Source organism: Pongo abelii, chromosome X, assembly GCF_028885655.2.
Source record: "Pongo abelii isolate AG06213 chromosome X, NHGRI_mPonAbe1-v2.0_pri, whole genome shotgun sequence".
Taxonomy (NCBI): domain Eukaryota; kingdom Metazoa; phylum Chordata; class Mammalia; order Primates; family Hominidae; genus Pongo; species Pongo abelii.
Window position 1 is genome coordinate 161,130,764 of NC_072008.2, and position 18,759 is coordinate 161,149,522.

Consider the following 18,759-nt stretch of genomic DNA (forward strand, 5'->3'; position numbering starts at 1 on the left):
CAGCTCCTGGATTCATTTATTTTTTGAAGGGTTTTTTGTGTCTCTATTTCCTTCAGTTCTGCTCTGATTTTAGTTATTTCTTGCCTTCTGCTAGCTTTTGCATGTGTTTGCTCTTGCTTTTCTAGTTCTTTTAATTGTGATGTTAGGGTGTCAATTTTGGATCTTTCCTGCTTTCTCTTGTGGGCATTTAGTGCTATAAATTTCCCTCTACACACTGCTTTGAATGCATCCCAGAGATTCTGGTATGTTGTGTCTTGGTTCTCGTTGGTTTCAAAGAACATCTTTATTTCTGCCTTCATTTCGTTATGTACCCAGTAGTCATTCAGGAGCAGGTTGTTCAGTTTCCATGTAGTTGAGCGGTTTTGAGTGAGATTCTTAATCCTGAGTTCTAGCTTGATTGCACTGTGATCTGAGAGATAGTTTGTTATAATTTCTGTTCTTTTACATTTATTGAGGAGAGCTTTACTTCCAAGTATGTGGTCAATTTTGGAATAGGTGTGGTGTGGTGCTGAAAAATATGTATATTCTGTTGATTTGGGGTGGAGAGTTCTGTAGATGTCTATTAGGTCCGCTTGGTGCAGAGCTGAGTTCAATTCCTGGGTATCCTTGTTGACTTTCTGTCTCGTTGATCTGTCTAATGTTGACAGTGGGGTGTTAAAGTCTCCCATTATTAATGTGTGGGAGTCTAAGTCTCTTTGTAGGTCACTCAGGACTTGCTTTATGAATCTGGGTGCTCCTGTATTGGGTGCATATATATTTAGGATAGTTAGCTCTTCTTGTTGAATTAATCCCTTTACCATTATGTAATGGCCTTCTTTGTCTCTTTTGATCTTTGTTGGTTTAAAGTCTGTTTTATCAGAGACTAGGATTGCAACCCCTGCCTTTTTTTGTTTTCCATTTGCTTGGTAGATCTTCCTCCATCCTTTTATTTTGAGCCTATGTGTGTCTCTGCACGTGAGATGGGTTTCCTGAATACAGCACACTGATGTGTCTTGAGTCTTTATCCAATTTGCCAGTCTGTGTCTTTTAATTGGAGCATTTAGTCCATTTACATTTAAAGTTAATATTGTTATGTGTGAATTTGATCCTGTCATTATGATGTTAGCTGGTTATTTTGCTCGTTAGTTGATGCAGTCTCTTCCTAGTCTCGATGGTCTTTACATTTCGGTATGATTTTGCAGTGGCTGGTACCGGTTGTGCCTTTCCATGTTTAGCGCTTCCTTCAGGAGCTCTTTTAGGGCAGGCCTGGTGGTGGCAAAATCTCTCAGCATTTGCTTGTCTGTAAAGTATTTTATTTCTCCTTCACTTATGAAGCTTAGTTTGGCAGGATATGAAATTCTGGGTTGAAAATTCTTTTCTTTAAGAATGTTGAATATTGGCCCCCACTCTCTTCTGGCTTGTAGGGTTTCTGCCAAGAGATCCGCTGTTAGTCTGATGAGCTTCCCTTTGATGGTAACCCGACCTTTCTCTCTGGCTGCCCTTAACATTTTTTCCTTCATTTCAACTTTGGTGAATCTGACAATTATGTGTCTTGGAGTTGCTCTTCTCGAGGAGTATCTTTGTGGCGTTCTCTGTATTTCCTGAATCTGAATGTTGGCCTGCCTTGCTAGATTGGGGAAGTTCTCCTGGATAATATCCTGCAGAGTGTTTTCCAACTTGTTTCCATTTTCCCCGTCACTTTCAGGTACACCAATCAGACGTAGATTTGGTCTTTTCACATAGTCCCACATTTCTTGGAGGCTTTGCTCGTTTCTTTTTATTCTTTTTTCTCTAAACTTCCCTTCTCGCTTCATTTCATTCATTTCATCTTCCATGGCCGATACCCTTTCTTCCATTTGATCGCATCGGCTCCTGAGGCTTCTGCATTCTTCACGTAGTTCTCGAGCCTTGGTTTTCAGCTCCATCAGCTCCTTTAAGCACTTCTCTGTATTTGTTATTCTAGTTATACATTCTTCTAAATTTTTTTCAAAGTTTTCAACTTCTTTGCCTTTGGTTTGAATATCCTCTCGTAGCTCGGAGTAATTTGATCGTCTGAAGCCTTCTTCTCTCAGCTCGTCAAAGTCATTCTCCGTCCAGCTTTGTTCCGTTGCTGGAGAGGAACTGCGTTCCTTTGGAGGAGGAGAGGTACTCTGCTTTTTAGAGTTTCCAGTTTTTCTGCTCTGTTTTTTCCCCATCTTTGTAGTTTTATCTACTTTTGGTCTTTGATGATGGTGATGTACAGATGGGTTTTTGGTGTGGATGTCCTTTCTTTTTGTTAGTTTTCCTTCTAACAGACAGGACCCTCAGCTGCAGGTCTGTTGGAGTACCTGGCCGGCCGTGTGAGGTGTCAGTCTGCCCCTGCTGGGGGGTGCCTCCCAGTTAGGCTGCTCGGGGGTCAGGGGTCAGGGACCCACTTGAGGAGGCAGTCTGCCCGTTCTCAGATCTCCAGCTGCGTGCTGGGAGAACCACTGCTCTCCTCAAAGCTGTCAGACAGGGACATTTAAGTCTGCAGAGGTTACTGCTGTCTTTTTGTTTGTCTGTGCCCTGCCCCCAGAGGTGGAGCCTACAGAGGCAGGCAGGCCTCCTGGAGCTGTGGTGGGCTCCACCCAGTTCAAGCTTCCAGGCTGCTTTGTTTACCTAAGGGAGCCTGGGCAATGGTGGGCGCCCCTCCCCCAGCCTCGCTGCCGACTTGCTGTTTGATCTCAGACTGCTGTGCTAGCAATCAGCGAGACTCCGTGGGCGTAGGACCCTCTGAGCCAGGTGTGGGCTATACTCTCCTGGGGCACCGGTTCCTAAGCCCGTCGGAAAAGCACAGTATTCGGGTGGGAGTGGCCCGATTTTCCAGGTGCCGTCTGTCACCCCTGGAAAGGGAACTCCCTGACCCCTTGAGCTTCCCGAGTGAGGCAATGCCTCGCCCCTGCTTAGGCTGGTGCACGGTGCACTCACCCACTGGCCTGCGCCCACTGTCTGGCACTCCCTAGTGAGATGAACACGGTACCTCAGATGGAAATGCAGAAATCACCCGTCTTCTGCGTCGCTCGCGCTGAGAGCTGTAGACCGGAGCTGTTCCTATTCGGCCATCTTGGCTCCTCCCGGATCCCTGGTTTTCAACAAACGAATTCTTATAAAGAATTCTGCCATGAAAAGGAAACAGTATCTCAAGATGTAAAAGTTTTGTTAAACAGGATTGAATAATTTTCAAGTCAGAAAATGTGAAGAGTAAATTTTTTCAAAGGTTCAAAGGAAAAAGCAACCTGTGCAAGCTCCATTAAACCTGTCTTTGCACACACTTCCTGAGCACTTTGAAACTGCTAAAATTTTTAAAGTTTGACTGAAAGAGGCAGTACTTAAAGTCTTCAGGAATCTTCTTTTTTTTTCAAGAAATGTACCGATAGCCATTTCAGACGGTCACCTGGGATGCTTTCTATTACATACAGCAAAATCTGATTCATGAACAAGAAATTTCTCGCAATACAAAAAGATAAATGATAATTAAAATATCTGCTTTATCATACAACCAATCTGCATAATCCATTCCCTCCTAAAGTGTTTAAAGGATTAGGAATGGAGACACATTGTTTTGCATAAAACCTTTCCTCTACATAAAACCCAGGGGTGAAAGATTATTATTCATGTAATAAACCACAATTATTTCCATTTTGGTATTAAATTGTAGCTATACATTTACAAAACTTTATAAAGAAATGTGACAACTTGTAAGGCTGCTCTGTACAGGTTTTCAACAAAATAGTTCCACACCAACTTAGACAAAGGGCCTAAAAATAACCCTATAAAAACAATGTTCTTTTAACACTTGTTAGTGTGAGATGAGCACCATTTTCCCTCGTTACTACTGTCTCTTCTGTTATCACAGTCATAGTGGATAGTCCAGGTCGCTGAGGTTGAATGAGGTCAGAGGGGCAGGCCCCTGGTCCTATAGGACTGGAGCCCCCATGAGAAAAGGAAGAGAGCTGCATTCCTGCCAGGCACTGCGGACCTTGCTTGGCCTTAGTCCCTCGCTGCATCCTCTGTAATGATGGTTACATCCATGATCAGTGTGACGCCGTTCCCGGCTATAATGTCTAACTGCTAGGTAGGGATGAGCATTCTGTCTGACTCTGCACAGTGATCAGGGTGCATCTTGGCGCCACTGAGAGCTTGAAGACTGGTTCAAAGTATGATTGTGTGATTGAACTGATGGTGAAAATCCTAACTGATCCAGAGGTGGAGAACCAAATATGGTATTTGTCTCAAATCACTGCTCATGACTGCTTGTCTCTGAAAATTTTCTGGAGAAGAGAAAGATCTCGAAGTATCTTTGCTGATGGAGCCCTGTTACCCACAGTCCTTTCATACCCACCGCTGGGAGATGTGGAGGCAGGGCTTGAATTTGCAACATGAGGCTGGGGGCATGACAAATGGATATCCTGTGAGGCATGACTACTTCCTGTCTAAATTGAATTTTGATAGGCCTTCCATAGAGTTTGATTCCACTAAGAGGAGCAGATACTTCCTGTGTGAAATTCACAAATGCAAATTGCTTTGGTTTACCATCCTCATCTTTTGGAATTTTCACCTTTATTACTGGCCCAGCCTTGGTGGATAGCTTGAGAAGGAGCTCTTTGGTCATGTTTGTTTCAACGTTGTCCACAAAGAGAGTGGCATTCATCTCAGCAACAAGACCCTGGAGGCAGCAGTGTGAAAAGCACAGGATGGAACAGAGAGGAGTGAGGAGGAGGGGCCAGAGCCAGCCACGAGTGCAAACAGGGTGACTGAGAGGTGGCATCCTGTGTGTCCACCGGGACCCACATCCTACTCCTCCTCTTTGCCAGATGAGGGCACCAGCCAGGGTTGCTCAGTCTGAGTTGGGAAGAGGTGGGCTATGCCGCATCCAGAACACCACTGCACATTTACCTTAACATCAGGTACCGATAAGCGCTGTAAAAGAGAAAAATAAAGCCAGTTGGTTTTAGGGAGAGTGGTCAGGAAAGGTCTTCTTGAGATCATGAAAGGAAAACACAGGCTGCCATTTGTTGAACACGCTCTTCGTGTCAAAAATCACTGTTAGGGACATTCGTGCAATAAACAAAATTTCGTTCCTAATGACAAACGTGAAAGCTGCATTACTCGTCAGAAACCTGGTAAGGTATTAAAAAGAGATTCATAGACAGGCCTTTCTGGCTCCAAGGCTTCTGTTCTGCCTGACATTCTCCCTCCAATTACCAGTGTGGAGGGAAGAAACAAGGCAGTCGTGCTTTCGAAGGCCTACCCGAGCTACCCTAGCCATCCCAGAGTCGGCCGGAGGAGAAGTCACTCACTCACAGTCTAAAAAGAAAGACATGGCTGGATAAGATTCTTGTAGGGTAAGGAACGCAGTTCTTAGGACGTACACTGGACACTTAATTGCCAACAACTTCAATAATTTCCCTGCCTGCTGCCCCCATAGACAGAACAGCGAGGCCTCTCCAAGTCTGTTCCCTCATCCATAAAGTGGAGCTGATAGTGACGTCTCCCTTGAGGGTATCTGTATTAAATGAGATGGTGGCCGGGCGTGGTGGCTCACGCCTGTAATCCCAGCACTTTGGGAGGCTGAGGCGGGTAGATCACGAGGTCAGGAGATCGAGACCATCCTGGCTAACACAGTGAAACCCTGTCTCTACTAAAAATTCAAAAAAATTAGCTGGGCATGGTGGCGGGCACCTGTAGTCTCAGCTACTCGGGAGGCTGAGGCAGGAGAATGGCATGAACCCGGGAGGCGGAGCTTGCAATGAGCAGAGATCGCGCCCCTGCACTCCAGCCTGGGTGACAGTGCGAGACTCCGTCTCAAAAAAAATAAATAAATAAAAATAAAATGAGATGGTGGATGCACATAATTGTCTTCCTGAGAAAAAACCTCCATATTCTCAAATTTCCCCACACCAAGGAACTCAGCCTGTGGCTCAGGGTCAGGCCAAGGACTGAGAGGGTGCCACAGACACTAGGATGCCACAGGAAGCCAGATGAGAATGGCCCAAGCTGGGCTCAGGGCACACGTTTTGAGAAACGACCCTCAAGAGGCTTTGGAAGACGTTTGATGTGGAAGTTGAAGATACAACATTATAGCTAGGATACAACATTATAGCTAGATAGGAGGAATAAATTCTAGTGTTCTATACCATTGTAGAATGGCTATAGTTAACAATAATATATTATATAGTTTCAAATAGCTAGAATGAGGATATTGAATATTCCCAACACAGAAATGATAAATGTTTGAGACGATGGATATGCTAATTACGTTGATCTGTTCACTGTACATTATATGTATCAAAACTTCACTATGTACCCAATAAATATGTAGAACTGTTATGTGTCAATTAAAGAAATAAAAGCCATAAAAACCCATATTGATGTATATGGTAAATACATACAATTTTACATGACAATTTTAAAAACAAATAAATTTGAAACATCTAAATATCTAATAGGAAAGAAATAATAAAGATAAGAGCAGAAATTTAAAACTGTAAAATGAACAAACAACAAAGAAAAATCCATGAACCTGAATGCTTTTTAAAATACCAATAAAACTGAAAAAAGAATAACCAGGAAATATTAGGAGCAATATTTGGAAATAAATTTGCCAATTTCGATGAAATGGACAAATTCCTTGAATGACTCAGATTACCAAAACTTGCTCAAGAGAAGTAGAAAACCTGAATAGCCTTCAATCTGTGAAAGACATTTCATATCCTAGGCTCACGTCTGTAATCCGAAGTACTTGGGAGGATTGCTTGAGGCCAGGAGTTCAAGGCTACAGTGAGCTATAATCCCTCATAGCCTGGACAACAAAGTGAGATCTCGTCTTTAAAAAAAAAAGTTATTTTATTGTTTTTCCTCTGACGCTGTAGATAAAACAGTTTCACGGGAGGGAAAACAAATGAGCAATACAGAAAAGTATAGAGAAGAATGTAACTGTCACCCACAGCCACATGAGAGGACTGTCAGGATCCTGGTGGCCCTACTGCCTGCACATGCCTCTGCACATGCACTCACACACACACACACATACACACACACACACGCTCATATGGAGAGTGCATAGCACACATGTATGCTGCATGACCCAGACACATTCATCATTGTCACGTCCCCAACCTGAGTCTCATTTTGACAGCCATGTACCTCCCCACACTTTTCCCCCATGCCATGTGCTAATGCTAGAAAATGAGGTGGGAGGATCATGAGGTGGGAATCATGAGGTGGGAATGGCCTCGCCCATTTTCCCTCCTCACCAAGCTGGCCACTCCAGCGCCCGTGTGGCTGTGAATTGGGGGCATCCTTCAAGACAGGGCAAAAGGAGAACCTGCTGTCTGTCTGCTCTCCACCTCAGGGAGCCCTCCTGCCCTCTTGCGTTTCCTCCTGGGCCCTTGAGGTCACTTGAGGGAGGAGAGGGGAAGCCTAACACACTGGAGACACAGCTTTGGGAAGGAAGACACAGAGCTGAGCCAAACAAAGGAGGCCGCTCTGGGAAGCTCAGGGAATGAGGCCCCAGAGGACAGATGAGCATCACAGGCAGAGCGCGGTCAGATCCCCCGTGAATTCAATACTTCAGCCAAGCGGGGTTTACATCCTAGGGCAGGAGGGGAAGAGGCAGCTCCAGTTAAGGAAGGGCCGCCCTCTGGAGACAGGCCCCGGGTCACTCCGGGGGCCTCCCTGCAGCGCCTGTAGTGTTGCTCCCAGACTCAGTGGGCCAGCAGGTCCCTACCTGACAGTTACTGTGCTCCTGGATCGTCATCTTTGCTCCCTGGGCTTCTGCTTTTGTGCCCGTGATGTTGGCTGCAGGGGCCGGTGGCTCAGCACCTGGTCAAAGTTGTCTGGATGCAGTTACAGCCTGGAGTTCTGAGCCAGCCCGGCCGGGGTCCCGGCCCTGGGGCACAGTGACCTCTCCGGGTGCTGCTTCCCCTGGGGCACGGTGACCTTGCTGGGGCGGGCACATGCTGGACTCGTGGCCAGGTTTGCCCGGGCCTCCCTGTTTCACCAGGAGTCAAACTCCTCTAACCGTGTGTGACGACCACCCTGCATGTTTGAGAGGACGGAAGTTAAGCGGACTCTTCAGACTTGACTTGGAATTCTGGAATATGAGAGCTAGAGGGAAGCATTAGGGACCTCTTCACCTGAGGCTGGGGTGTGTTCTGCCACAGCCTTGACCCATGCTCCCACCAGCTGTGACAGAGCCCTCAAGGGCTGGAGCACTCACTGGCTCCCAAGGAATCCCGCTGGCATGACAGGAAGGTCTCTCTGACATTGCTGCTGGTCTTTCAGTTTTCCTTTGCGCAACTTGCGCTGAAACAGAGCGAGTTCACTAAGTCCCTGCGTTCCAGGAAGCTCCCCAGGTCTCAGCGTCCTCTCTCAGCTTCCATCCGTCCCTGGCCTTGACAGAGACCCAGGCCTCTCCTAGCACACCACCGATCCAGAGGAGAAGGAAGCTGCTCACACCCTCCGGGGCAGGCATGCCGAGGTGGCATTCGCCTGGCTTCCTGCTGGGACTTCCTCACAGCGTGCCCACGTCTCTTGGAAAAACTCCGCTGCTCTGAGACAGAACTGGCTTTGGCACCGCCTGGATGTGCCAACCCCCCTCGCCTTCCTCAGTTGTGCAGTGATTTGTTCAGCCTTTCCGCAGCTGGTGGACATTTACATTCTAAAAACTATTTACGTGGTGGTGTCATTAAGATGCCGGTGGATTCTATCTCATTTGCATATCCAGGAGTTTCTCAGATGGATTCCTCAAGGTGGGTGGAAGGGAATGCACATCTTTCCCTTAATAGAAAATGCCAAATAGATGTCCAGATAGATGTTACTACCACTCCTACTGACAGCATATGAGTCCTCGTTTCCAGCTACAGCCTTGCCAAGCATTGGAGATTATCGACTAATACTATTAATCTTACATTAAAATCTGCTATGTTCCCACTGAGCAAATCCTAAAACAAAACTCAAAGGGATCAAGTTGTCTCCAAGCAACTTAAGAGCATCTCAGAACACAGCTCAAGCATGTTTGTTTTGCTTTGTCAAACAGCCCCTTTCCAACCTAGCTCTGCCCAAGATGGTGCCAGCGTGACCTCCCCGCAGACAAGACACCTCAGCATGTCATGTAGACCCCACAGCTGCCTGCTCCCTCCCCTTCCTACCATTTATGCCAAGTCCTCCTTTAAAAGGCCCTGCTTTCTGCCCCCAATGAGAAGCAGGGCCCTTAAAGGCAGGAGCCTGTACGTCTTCCCCTAAACCAAGCATGGCAGAAAGTCCGTTTCTTTACAGCAAACCTTGCTCTTGTTCATTGGACTCTGCAAGCAGTAAGAGAATCTGTGTTTTGTTAACATTATGTGTTTACAAACATTTTACGCTGTTCACATTATTACTATCACTGTTACTTTAGAGTCAGGGTCTCGCTTTGTCACCAAGGCTGGAACTCAGGGATGCATTCATAGCTCACTGCAGCCTCGAGATCCTGGACTCAAGCCACCCTCCCATGTCAGCCTCCTGAGTAACTGGGACTACAGGTGCCTGCCACCACTCCCTCCACCCCTAATTTTTAAATGATTCTTATGGAGATAGAATCGCACTACATTGCCCAGGGTGGCCTCCAACTGCAGGTCTCAAGCCGTCCTCCCACCTGAGCCTCCCAGAACAATGGGAATACAGGTGCGGGCCACCATGCCCGGCCCATATCACATGTTTAACGGTGAAATAATGCTGGTTTTATGCATCTATTCAAGTACATGTTTTTGAAACATTTTTAGAAAGCACAAAAGCTCATATGTTCAATGAAAACAATTTGGGAAAAAATTTAATGCTGACCTGGAAAATATTCTAAAATGTCCACAGTAGTTAATGCTGAATGGCAGGACCCAGTGGCTTTTCATTTTCCCCCATTTCCCAAATTGTCTCCCATTACCTTGTGCTACTTCAATCTGTGAATCCCAGAGCCTCCTCTGCAACCCGAGGACAAGGGCATGCAAGTCCGAAGGTGCCTTCGCTCGCAGAAAAGAGACTCAGACACGGAATCGTAGCTCAGTTTTATTTTCTACAGAAACAAACATGTAAGCCGCCCTCCTCCAGCGACAAACAATCAGGCCTCCACAAGGAAGTCGCCACTCGTGCTGGGACCATACCCTAGGGAAGGAGGCACGACTTAGGAAGGGGCGCCAGGCTGGGCTTAGCGCCTCTGTCCTGAGTGAAGCAGAGCCAAAAACACGGGCAGAAAGCACTGCATGACCCACATCAACAGGGAAAGCTGCTGGAGACAGGAGCCGATGGAGAGCTGGAGCTGGCGGTGGTCTGCAGCAGTCAGTCGGCTAAATGTGAGGGGCAGAGAACATCACGTTAAAGGCGACACCTCTGCACCCATCTCCCTGGGCTCCCTCGGGTGGCGGCGGGCCTGGTGTACCAGGTCTCTGTTCTGAGACCTTGTGTTTGGGTGTTCCGAGGTCTCTAGCTTTCTGCCCCTCCGGGGAGGCGGATCCCAGCCCCCAACCCACCACTCTCATCTGCCCAGCGCCTTCCCTGTCCTGGTCCCGAACTGACATAAACAGTAGGTTGCCGGACACGGCGAAGTCCTTCAGAACCGCCTCTGGTCGGGGGAGCGGTGCGGCATCCGGGGACAGGATCCTGCGGACCAGCTCCGCTTCCATGGGCGACGAGAAAGGCATCGTGATGTGGCTGGTGGGGACACGGTTGAGGTGCCATCTCCTAGGATTTGGCCGGTGCCCATCTCATATCCTCAAGCTGTCTCCCCACTCACTGGCCCAGGTCCTGCAGCAACCCCACCCAGCTGTCTTGATTCCCCACTTTCCTCTGTTGCACCTCAAGCTGACTCCTGCGTGCCCTTCCAAGGCCCTCCCCACCATGCCCCCTGCCGCATCAGCCGGGACCTCTCCTCATCGCTTGATACCACCCCCATCCAGCCCACACCCCAGCCACCGGCTCCCACCTTGCACGCTTCCCCCCAACTCCTGATCCCTTCACACACCCAAGAACCCGTCTCCTGTCCCCCTGCCCCTCACCCCATCGCCCAGCACCCAACTGTGCACACGCTCCACCTCCCATCCCCTACCTACTCCCTTTCTCTGAGCCATCCCTCGACCTCCAACTCCCAGCACCCACCCCCACCCCATCCGGCCCCTTACCCCCATCTCCCAAACCCCACCTCCCGCACCTGGCCCTACCCTCACCTACCTCCTGGCCCTGCCCCCCACCTCTTGACCCTGTTGTCCCCATCTCACGGCCCCCACCCCGCCATCAGAACCTCCTAGAACAGAACAGAACAGGATACAACTGAAGCAGGCGGCTGTCCGGCCTCCTGGCCTCGCAGGGGCACCTTCCATCCTGCGCAGAAGTGGCATCGCCGTGCGGACCCCGCGGGGTGCCTCCTCCCGGCCCCGAGGCCCTCGCTGCCCCTGCGCCCCGGGGACCTCCGCCACCGGTAGCACCCGCCTCTCCTGGGCCGCCAGCATCGCCCCCTGGGCCACCAGGAGCGCCAGGGCCTCCTGGGCCATCAGCATCGCCCGCCGCACCCCCTGTGCCCTGGCCTGCGGCCTGCATGGCTCCGGAGCCTCTGCGTCGCTCTCAGAAAGTCAGGGCCCACGAGGACGTGGAGGCAGAGAGGCTGCAGGAAGTTCCGCCCCCTGGCGTGAGATGGGGAGCCCGGGATCCTCAGGGCGCCTGCGCACAGGGGCCCTACTTCCGGCCGTGGGAGACCCCGAGTGAGCCCCGGAGCACGTGACTGGTTCTCACCAACCCCGCCCCTCCCCAAGAGAGCCCGGGCCGGAAGGTGGCTGCAATGCCAGCTTGGACCCCTCACCCCTGAGCAGCCGGCTGTCCGCCGGACCCCTGTCCCGGGAGCCCTGCAGGGAGTCAGGCACTGCGGGGCCCAGCCTGTCCCATCCCCCGGGTCTCCCTCACACCGAGGAGCAAGACAGGCCTGGGAACACGGGGCCGGGGCTGTGCGGCCGTCATCCCGGACCCTACCTGCCCTGTCCGTCTTGGGGGAGCTCCCAGGACAGACCCCGGGGACAGGCCTCTAACTGGGTTCAGCAGCCTCCGTCCCTGTCCTGGTAGCCCAGCTGGTGGGGTAGCTGGAACTGCATGTCGGGTGGGAGTGGCCTCGCGCCAGCCAAGGTCTCCCAGGTGCCAGGTCCAGCCAAGGTGGACGGGAGGGCCCAGTGGGACCCGGGGCCGGATCTCACTCCTGGGTTCAACGGGTTCTGTCCCTGTCCTAGTCGCCCCGCCTGGTGGGGGAGCTGGAGCTGCGTGTGGGGTGGGTTGCGGGTGGCCTCCCACCAGCCAGGGGCTCCCGGGCTCTAGGCCTGGCCCAGGTGGACAGGCGGGACCTGCAGGACCTGAGGCTGCGTCGGGCCTGGCTCCTGGGTTCGGCAGTATCAGTCCCTGCCCTAGTCGCTCTTGCCTCTCCCTGGTGGGGAGCTGGGAGGTGACCCTGTGTCTGCCGGGTGCTGGCTTACTTCTGTGTCTGGAAGGGGGTCAGATCCACAGGAAAGGTGCTGCGAGAGGCGGGCAGGGGTGGGGGTGGCATGGCCCTAGGAGCTGGGTGTCTGTCCCCACGCCCTGTTCACAAGTCTGTGGGGCGAGAGGCTGCAATACTCCATCCCGGGTGTCTGGGCTGCTCACCAGGCCGGCTCAGGCTTCCCACATCCTGTACCCTGGGCTGGGCATGAAACCGATCAAATCGTCCCATAGGCTGTTCTTTTTGATACACATAGAAACTGACCCTTCTGGTCTTCAAGCTTGAACCTTACAGTTGTTTTATCTGAATTCCTTCCTCAGGAAATGACTTTCGGGCGTCTCAAAGTATCAAAGAACTGAAACTCACCAGATCACCACATCCAGACAATGAGATGCTGGACCCCCCTCATTCATCAGGATTGCTTTCTGGGCCCTCCCGAGTTCCTGTTTTCCTACACATTGGTGCATTTCTTCCTTGCTATATAAACCCCTAGTTTTAGTCAGGGGGATGGATTTGAGACTTAACTCCCATCTCCCCGGCTGCAGCACCCAATTAAAGCCGTCTTCCCTGGTAATTCTCTTCGTCTCAGTCAGTCATTGGCTTTCTGTGCGGACAGCAGCAGGACCTAGACCAAACCCTTGGTATTTCGGTAACAGGCACACCCCCAGGAAAGGGCCCCGGACATGGCTCCCACCTCTAGGCTTAAAGCGAATGCACTTCCCGCACCTCTAGTCTTCCGTGTAGCAGCTTTAACCTATGTATGTCTGTGCCACATCCAGTCCTCAGACGGCTGAGTGACCCTGAGAAAGGCTTCCCCGACACCAGGACAGAGGCTGGAGGGCTGGGGCTGGCAGCGGGTGGCAGGACTGCGGGGACATTCTTACAGTGCTAAAAAGCCAATGCACACATAGCAGTAAAAGCATGCCATTTTCCAAAGCAGGCTCCTGCTTCCGCCTCTGCTGCTCTAAGAAGGAGTCGAGGTGCAGGAGGTTGGGGGATCCTCCTCCAGCTGGAGCTGATGCAGTGAGCAAGACTGTGCTCTGGAGGCCTCTGCGGCCGGCACCCTTCTGGGGACTGGGAAGGGGGCAGGGAAGGCAGCAGCCCAGGGAAAGCCTTGTCCCCCTGGAGCCGAGGCAGTTGGGGAGAGCAGGACGAGAGTGAGCTGGAGAGCAGCCACACCGGCGGGGAAGGGTGGGTGAAGGGATTCCACAGGTGTCTAGAAAACTGGAAAGAGCTCCTTAGCAGGTCCAAGCCCCAGGTGTAGGGGAGGACCAGATGTGGAGGATGAAGACGGTTGTCCAGAGGGATCTCCAGGCGTTGGCATTACTGGGTCCTACTGAGATGCCGTCAAGGAGAAAACACAGGCTGAGTGGGGCAGGGCGACAAATGAGTGCTGCTGCCAAGCTCTGTCCTGTTTTCTATGCACGTCTCGGAGCCCCTCCAGTGACCGTCATCTCCGGCCTCCTCTTGTGCATCTGTGTTCGTAGACATCTCACATCTCAGATCCTGCTGAGCCTCTGCGCCCCCTGCACATGCCTTCTGCCTCTCGGCTGCTGGGATGGGGACCTCTGTGCCCTGTGCCAGCGCCTCTCCTGCAGCTCACGACACATCTGCTTTTTCTCCTGTGCCCTACACAGGGTGGGCCTGGAAGCTCTGGGGAAGTTGTACCCTTGGACACAGCCCCCCACCGATGGGGCCAAGAGTCACTGGTTAAAAGTCTTAGTCTCTCACCCTTTGAAGGACAACTCTGAGTTGCGGCTGACTGTGGAGCGAATGAAATGAAACGGATGCACGGGGATGGGTGTGGACAAAGGAACGCCGACTTCTCAGGCTGCCGATACATATCTCAGTAGAAGCACCGGGGGAATGCTATATAGAGAAATATTTCTATAGTATCTGAAGTGTTTAGAATGTATTGACCTAATATATACACAATAAAAGTAAAAACATTGGAAGAAAATTTAGATGAACTTTATTTGATTGTTGGAATGGAAAAGACTTTTCTCTCTTTCTTTCTCTCTTTTTCTTTCTTTCTTTCTTTCTTTCTTTCTTTCTTTCTTTCTTTCTTTCTTTTCTTTCTTTCTTTCTTTTCTTTCCTTTTTTTCATTATTATACCTTAAGTGCTGGGGTACATGTGCACAATGTGCAGGTTTGTTAACATAGGTATACATGTGCCATGCTGGTTTGCTGCACCCATCAACTCGTTGACCTAGCAATCCCATTACTGGGTATGTACCCAAAGGATTATAAATCATTCTACTATAAAGACACATGCACATGTATGTTTATTGCAGCACTGTTCACAATAGCAAAGACTTGGCACCAACCCAAATGCCCATCAATGTTCGACTGGATAAAGAAAATGTGGCGCAGACACACCATGGAATATATGCAGCCATGAAAGACAATGAGTTCATGTAGTTTGCAGAGACATGGATGAAGCTGGAAACCATCATTTTCAGCAAACTAACACAGGAACAGAAAACCAAACACCGCATGTTCTCACTCATAAGTGGGAGTTGAACAATGTGGACACAGGGAGGGGAACATCACACACCGGGGCCTGTCAGGGGGTGGGGGGCAGGGGGAGGGATAGCATTGGAAAAGACTTTTCTAAACCTACTAGCAATGAGAATAATAATAACCAATAACATTTCTTGGGTGGTTACCACGTCCCAAGCCACTGTTGTAAGCACTAGACAAGAATTGGCTCATTTATCCAGAAATACACCACATTTTCATTGTCGTTATCCTTGGCGGTGAGATAATGGTTAGTTTTTTATTTTCTCTTCCAAACTTGCCCATATTTCCTCTTCTTTTGCAGTGAACATGTATTACATTTATAAGCAGAAAGCGATTAAGAAAGTTATTCATTACTTGCCGTTGAGGAAAATTTCTAATTAGCTCTGGAGTGAGCCAGTTTGCCAAAGTTTAAATTAGCCTGTTCAATTCATTGGAGGCCGTATTTTTCCTCTGAAACTTGTTCTAATTGGCACCTTTTCTTGATGCAATGAGGCGGACCGTGCCGTGATGAAGTCCCTGAAGTCACCGAGCCTCGGGGCCCACGCTAGGCACCACGGGGCGGATGTCGCCCGGCTCTCCCGGTCGTCTCTGTGGCTTTCGGCCGCTTCCAAAAAACAATTGTTTCCAAATTCCACACACACAGTTCATCCTGCCTTGAAAGTTATTCCTCCAGAGGGCTGTTGATAGTTTGCTTCATCAGCATTTTGTCACTATTACACAATGAGATGTTTTTTTTTCTTCTGCACCTTGGAGGTACACATGAAGAACACATGTGTGCTTAAACGCAAAACCTACCAAGGCCCATAACAGCCCCTCCTCTCCAGATGGCGGGTCCTGGTCCACACACGCTGGCAGTGACAGCCTTTGTTTCCGAATCAGAGAAGACTTGCTTGGAATGGATGAAATGTATTTGAAATCACATTAGGCATCATCTGGAATGCTGAAGCTTCAGAGGTGACAGGGCCAGGATGTCTATATTCAAAGAGGGCCATCGAAATAAAGTTAAGCAGGGATCTGTGCTTGAATTCCAGAGTTTCAAACCAGCACAGTCATGTGAGCTTGGATGGCCTGTAGGTACTTCCAACCCAACCTGCCCCCAGCTGGCCTCACTGCCTGTCCCCCGACTCCTGGAATGGCTTCCCTCTGCTTCATTCTCTGTCTTGGCGACACGCGTTTCCATGGCCCCACACTGTCATCTCACCTTCCGTCTAGTCAGTTTCCTTCAATGTGTCCTCTCCACCCTCCATAGGCCAGGTCGGCATCATCTCTCACCTATATGATGAGAACAATCTTCCCAGGTCTACACAGATTCCCGACCCCTTTCCTAGGAATTTGGCCTGAGTGGGGCGGTCTAAGTGGGGATGATGTAGGCTGGCCTCATATGGCCCAGGGGGAGGGCCCAGCCATAGCTACCAGGGCTGGTGAGCACGGCTTGTTTCGCCCTGTGGGGGTCATTGCAGGCTCTTGTGAGGGACTCGGGATGGAGGTCTGTTGGGAAGCCCCGGATGGCCTAGTGTCCTGGCCTTGAGCCTTTGGTCTTCTCTGAGCGTCCACCCGCCATCACTTGAGAACAGTGAAAGGCAGCTGTGTTGACCCTTTGAGCAGCATGTGGCCGTTCCTAGGTTTGGTGGTAGGGGTGAGTGACCCTTTCCTGTGAAGGAATGGCGAGTAACCATTGTATGACAGTGAATTGTCTTAGTGCCTAATAGCCCAGCCTACTTTGTGAGCTCCATAAAGGCAGGAAACTTGTCTGGAGCTTTTCTATATCCCCAGTGCCAAGCCCTGTAATGGGGAGACACGAGGTACTCTCTCATTCTTTCTTTCGAGAAATATTTCCTGGCCAGGTGCAGTGGCTCATGCTTGTCATCCAAGCATGCTGTGGAAGATGGGGTTTAGCATGTGAGTGAGGACTACACATAGCACAGAGAGCACCCAGTCGCCCAAGCCAGAGTATGCAGAGCTGGGAAGGATGTAGCAGGGGACTGAAATGAGGTAGAAAAGACCGATCATAGTGAGATGGGCAACACAGGTAGAAAAGGCTTTTCTTCAGCCCTGGGTGGAATGAATCCTGAACAGCAGCCACAACGTGTCCATAGGAGACCACGACCAGGACGCAGGGTGTGAGAGCCACTAGAAAACTGAAGAACAGGGCAAGTTCATTGGTACGTGTGCTGGAGCAAGAGAGTCTGAGCAGTGACGGAGGTCGCAGAAGAAGTGGGTGATGAGGCAAGGCCTGCAGAACTTGGGTAGAGCTGTGAGGATGCTGTAGGTGAATGTGTTGGCCAAGGCCAGCAGGCAGGAGATGGAAGTGAGGCCCGTGTGGGTCAGTCAGCCCGAGGACAAAGTAGTGCAATGGCTGGCAGATAGCTGCATAGTAATCATAGGCCACAGCTGTGAGGAGGAAGGACTCCCAGGGTGCCAGGAAGTGGAGAAAGCATATCTGGATGAGACAAGCACAATAAGGTATGGGCCCTACTGGAGCCAGCAAATGCACCAGCACCTAAGGCACCATGTTGGAGATACAGGCGGTATCCATCAGCAAGTGGCCGCCCAAGAAGAAGTACATGGGAGTGTGGCATCGGTAGTCCACTGTGAACACGTGGCTCCCAACCACAACCACTATGTAGATTAGCAGAAAGGTGGTGAACAGCAGGGGCCTCCAAGCCTTGCTGTCCCTCAGGCCTTTCAGAAGAAACTGGGACACTAGGGTCCCATTCCGCAGCTTCTTGGAACCACGCACAGAACCCTGCACCTGTAGTATCCAACTCAGAGTCAGATAAGGGTCTAGGTGTGGAGTCCCAACTTACAAGGAGGGGAGGGGATGAGGGATGGACTAATGACTAGGCAGGCAGGTTTCAGATTTAATGGAGGAAGACTTGTTGGTTCAATACAATGAGGAGCCTCAAATGGCCAGGCAAATCTTTCATCTCCCATTGAATAGAGCCTTTTTTGGGAGGAAGTGATGGGGATCAGTCTTTAGGGTATCCATAGATGGCTTTGCTGGCAAAACTGTGGCAGGTGGGAGGGCAGATACATATACAGAAAAAGTCTCTATTCCTGGGACAAAAATTCTACTGCTCCCTGAATGAGAGAATGGGTCCAATATAATCCACCTTCCACCAGGCAGCTGGCTGCTCCCCCTGAGATGACAACCTAATAAGCTTTGCTTTACATCGGGTACACAGCAGAAGTACCCAGATCAGCCTCGGTGTGGTGAAGACCATGTTGTGTCATCCTTCCCGTAGCTGTGTCTCCAGTCTCCCTGTTTGCAGAGTCAGCCCAGGCTGTGTGGAAGGCTGCGGCCACCAGCTTGTGCATACCTACCTATCTATGTGTCCAAAACTAGGTCTGTTAGCTCAAAGACATCAGGACAATAGACACCAACCTGTCTTGTCTGTGAGGAAGGTGTGGGGGGAGGAAGAGGGTGCCTGGTGTCTGGAGTGGCTTGTGGCTTGAGAGAGCATCTCACCGAGCAAGGTCCCCACAGAGAGCCTGCCCCTGGGGCTGACACCGTATCTGCGTCCTGTTCTCTGACACTTTGCCCTCTGCAGGCAGCATTCTTCTCTTCTTAGGCCTGTGCAGGAGGAACCTGCAGCCAGAGAACCGGAGCCAAAACCACAGGGCCCCCTGCACCTAGGCCGGAGCATGGTTCGAGGGGTCAGACCAGGCTGGCCTCCCTTCAGTTGTAGCCAACTTAAGTCTTTGCTTTCATTTCCCAGATAATCTGACCCCGAGGAAAGTAATTCAACACTGCAGAA

At 50.5% G+C, this 18,759-nt stretch overlaps 1 protein-coding gene and 1 pseudogene across 2 annotated transcripts; both read right to left on the bottom strand.

Moving 5' to 3' along the window:
• Nucleotides 1–3,913: 3,913 nt before the first annotated feature.
• On the bottom strand, nt 3,914–7,756 carry LOC100456362 (RNA-binding protein 7-like; annotated as a pseudogene).
• Nucleotides 7,757–10,022: 2,266 nt separating this feature from the next.
• LOC100452836 (cancer/testis antigen 2) lies at nt 10,023–13,044 on the bottom strand. Of its 2 annotated transcripts, XM_009235439.3 has the most exons (3): nt 11,291–13,044; nt 10,543–10,677; nt 10,023–10,313 (listed from the first exon to the last, which is right to left on the bottom strand). In XM_009235439.3, exons 1-3 carry the CDS (start codon nt 11,557–11,559, stop codon nt 10,175–10,177), a joined length of 543 nt encoding a protein of 180 aa, XP_009233714.3. In that variant the 5' UTR covers nt 11,560–13,044; the 3' UTR covers nt 10,023–10,174. The 2 variants fall into 2 exon arrangements, with proteins under 2 accessions (XP_009233714.3, XP_054401251.1); XM_054545276.1 differs by having other exon boundaries at nt 10,223–10,677.
• Between the last annotated feature and the right edge of the window lie 5,715 nt (nt 13,045–18,759).

Bases quoted from the DNA above. Each gene is read 5' to 3' on its own strand.
- LOC100452836 (XM_054545276.1), bottom strand. From the start codon at position 11,559: ATGCAGGCCGCAGGCCAGGGCACAGGGGGTGCGGCGGGCGATGCTGAT. The intron at 10,678-11,290 runs GTATCCTGTTCT...TGTCCCCACCAG, and splicing joins GACAGCCGCCTGCTTCAGTT to CCACATCACGATGCCTTTCT.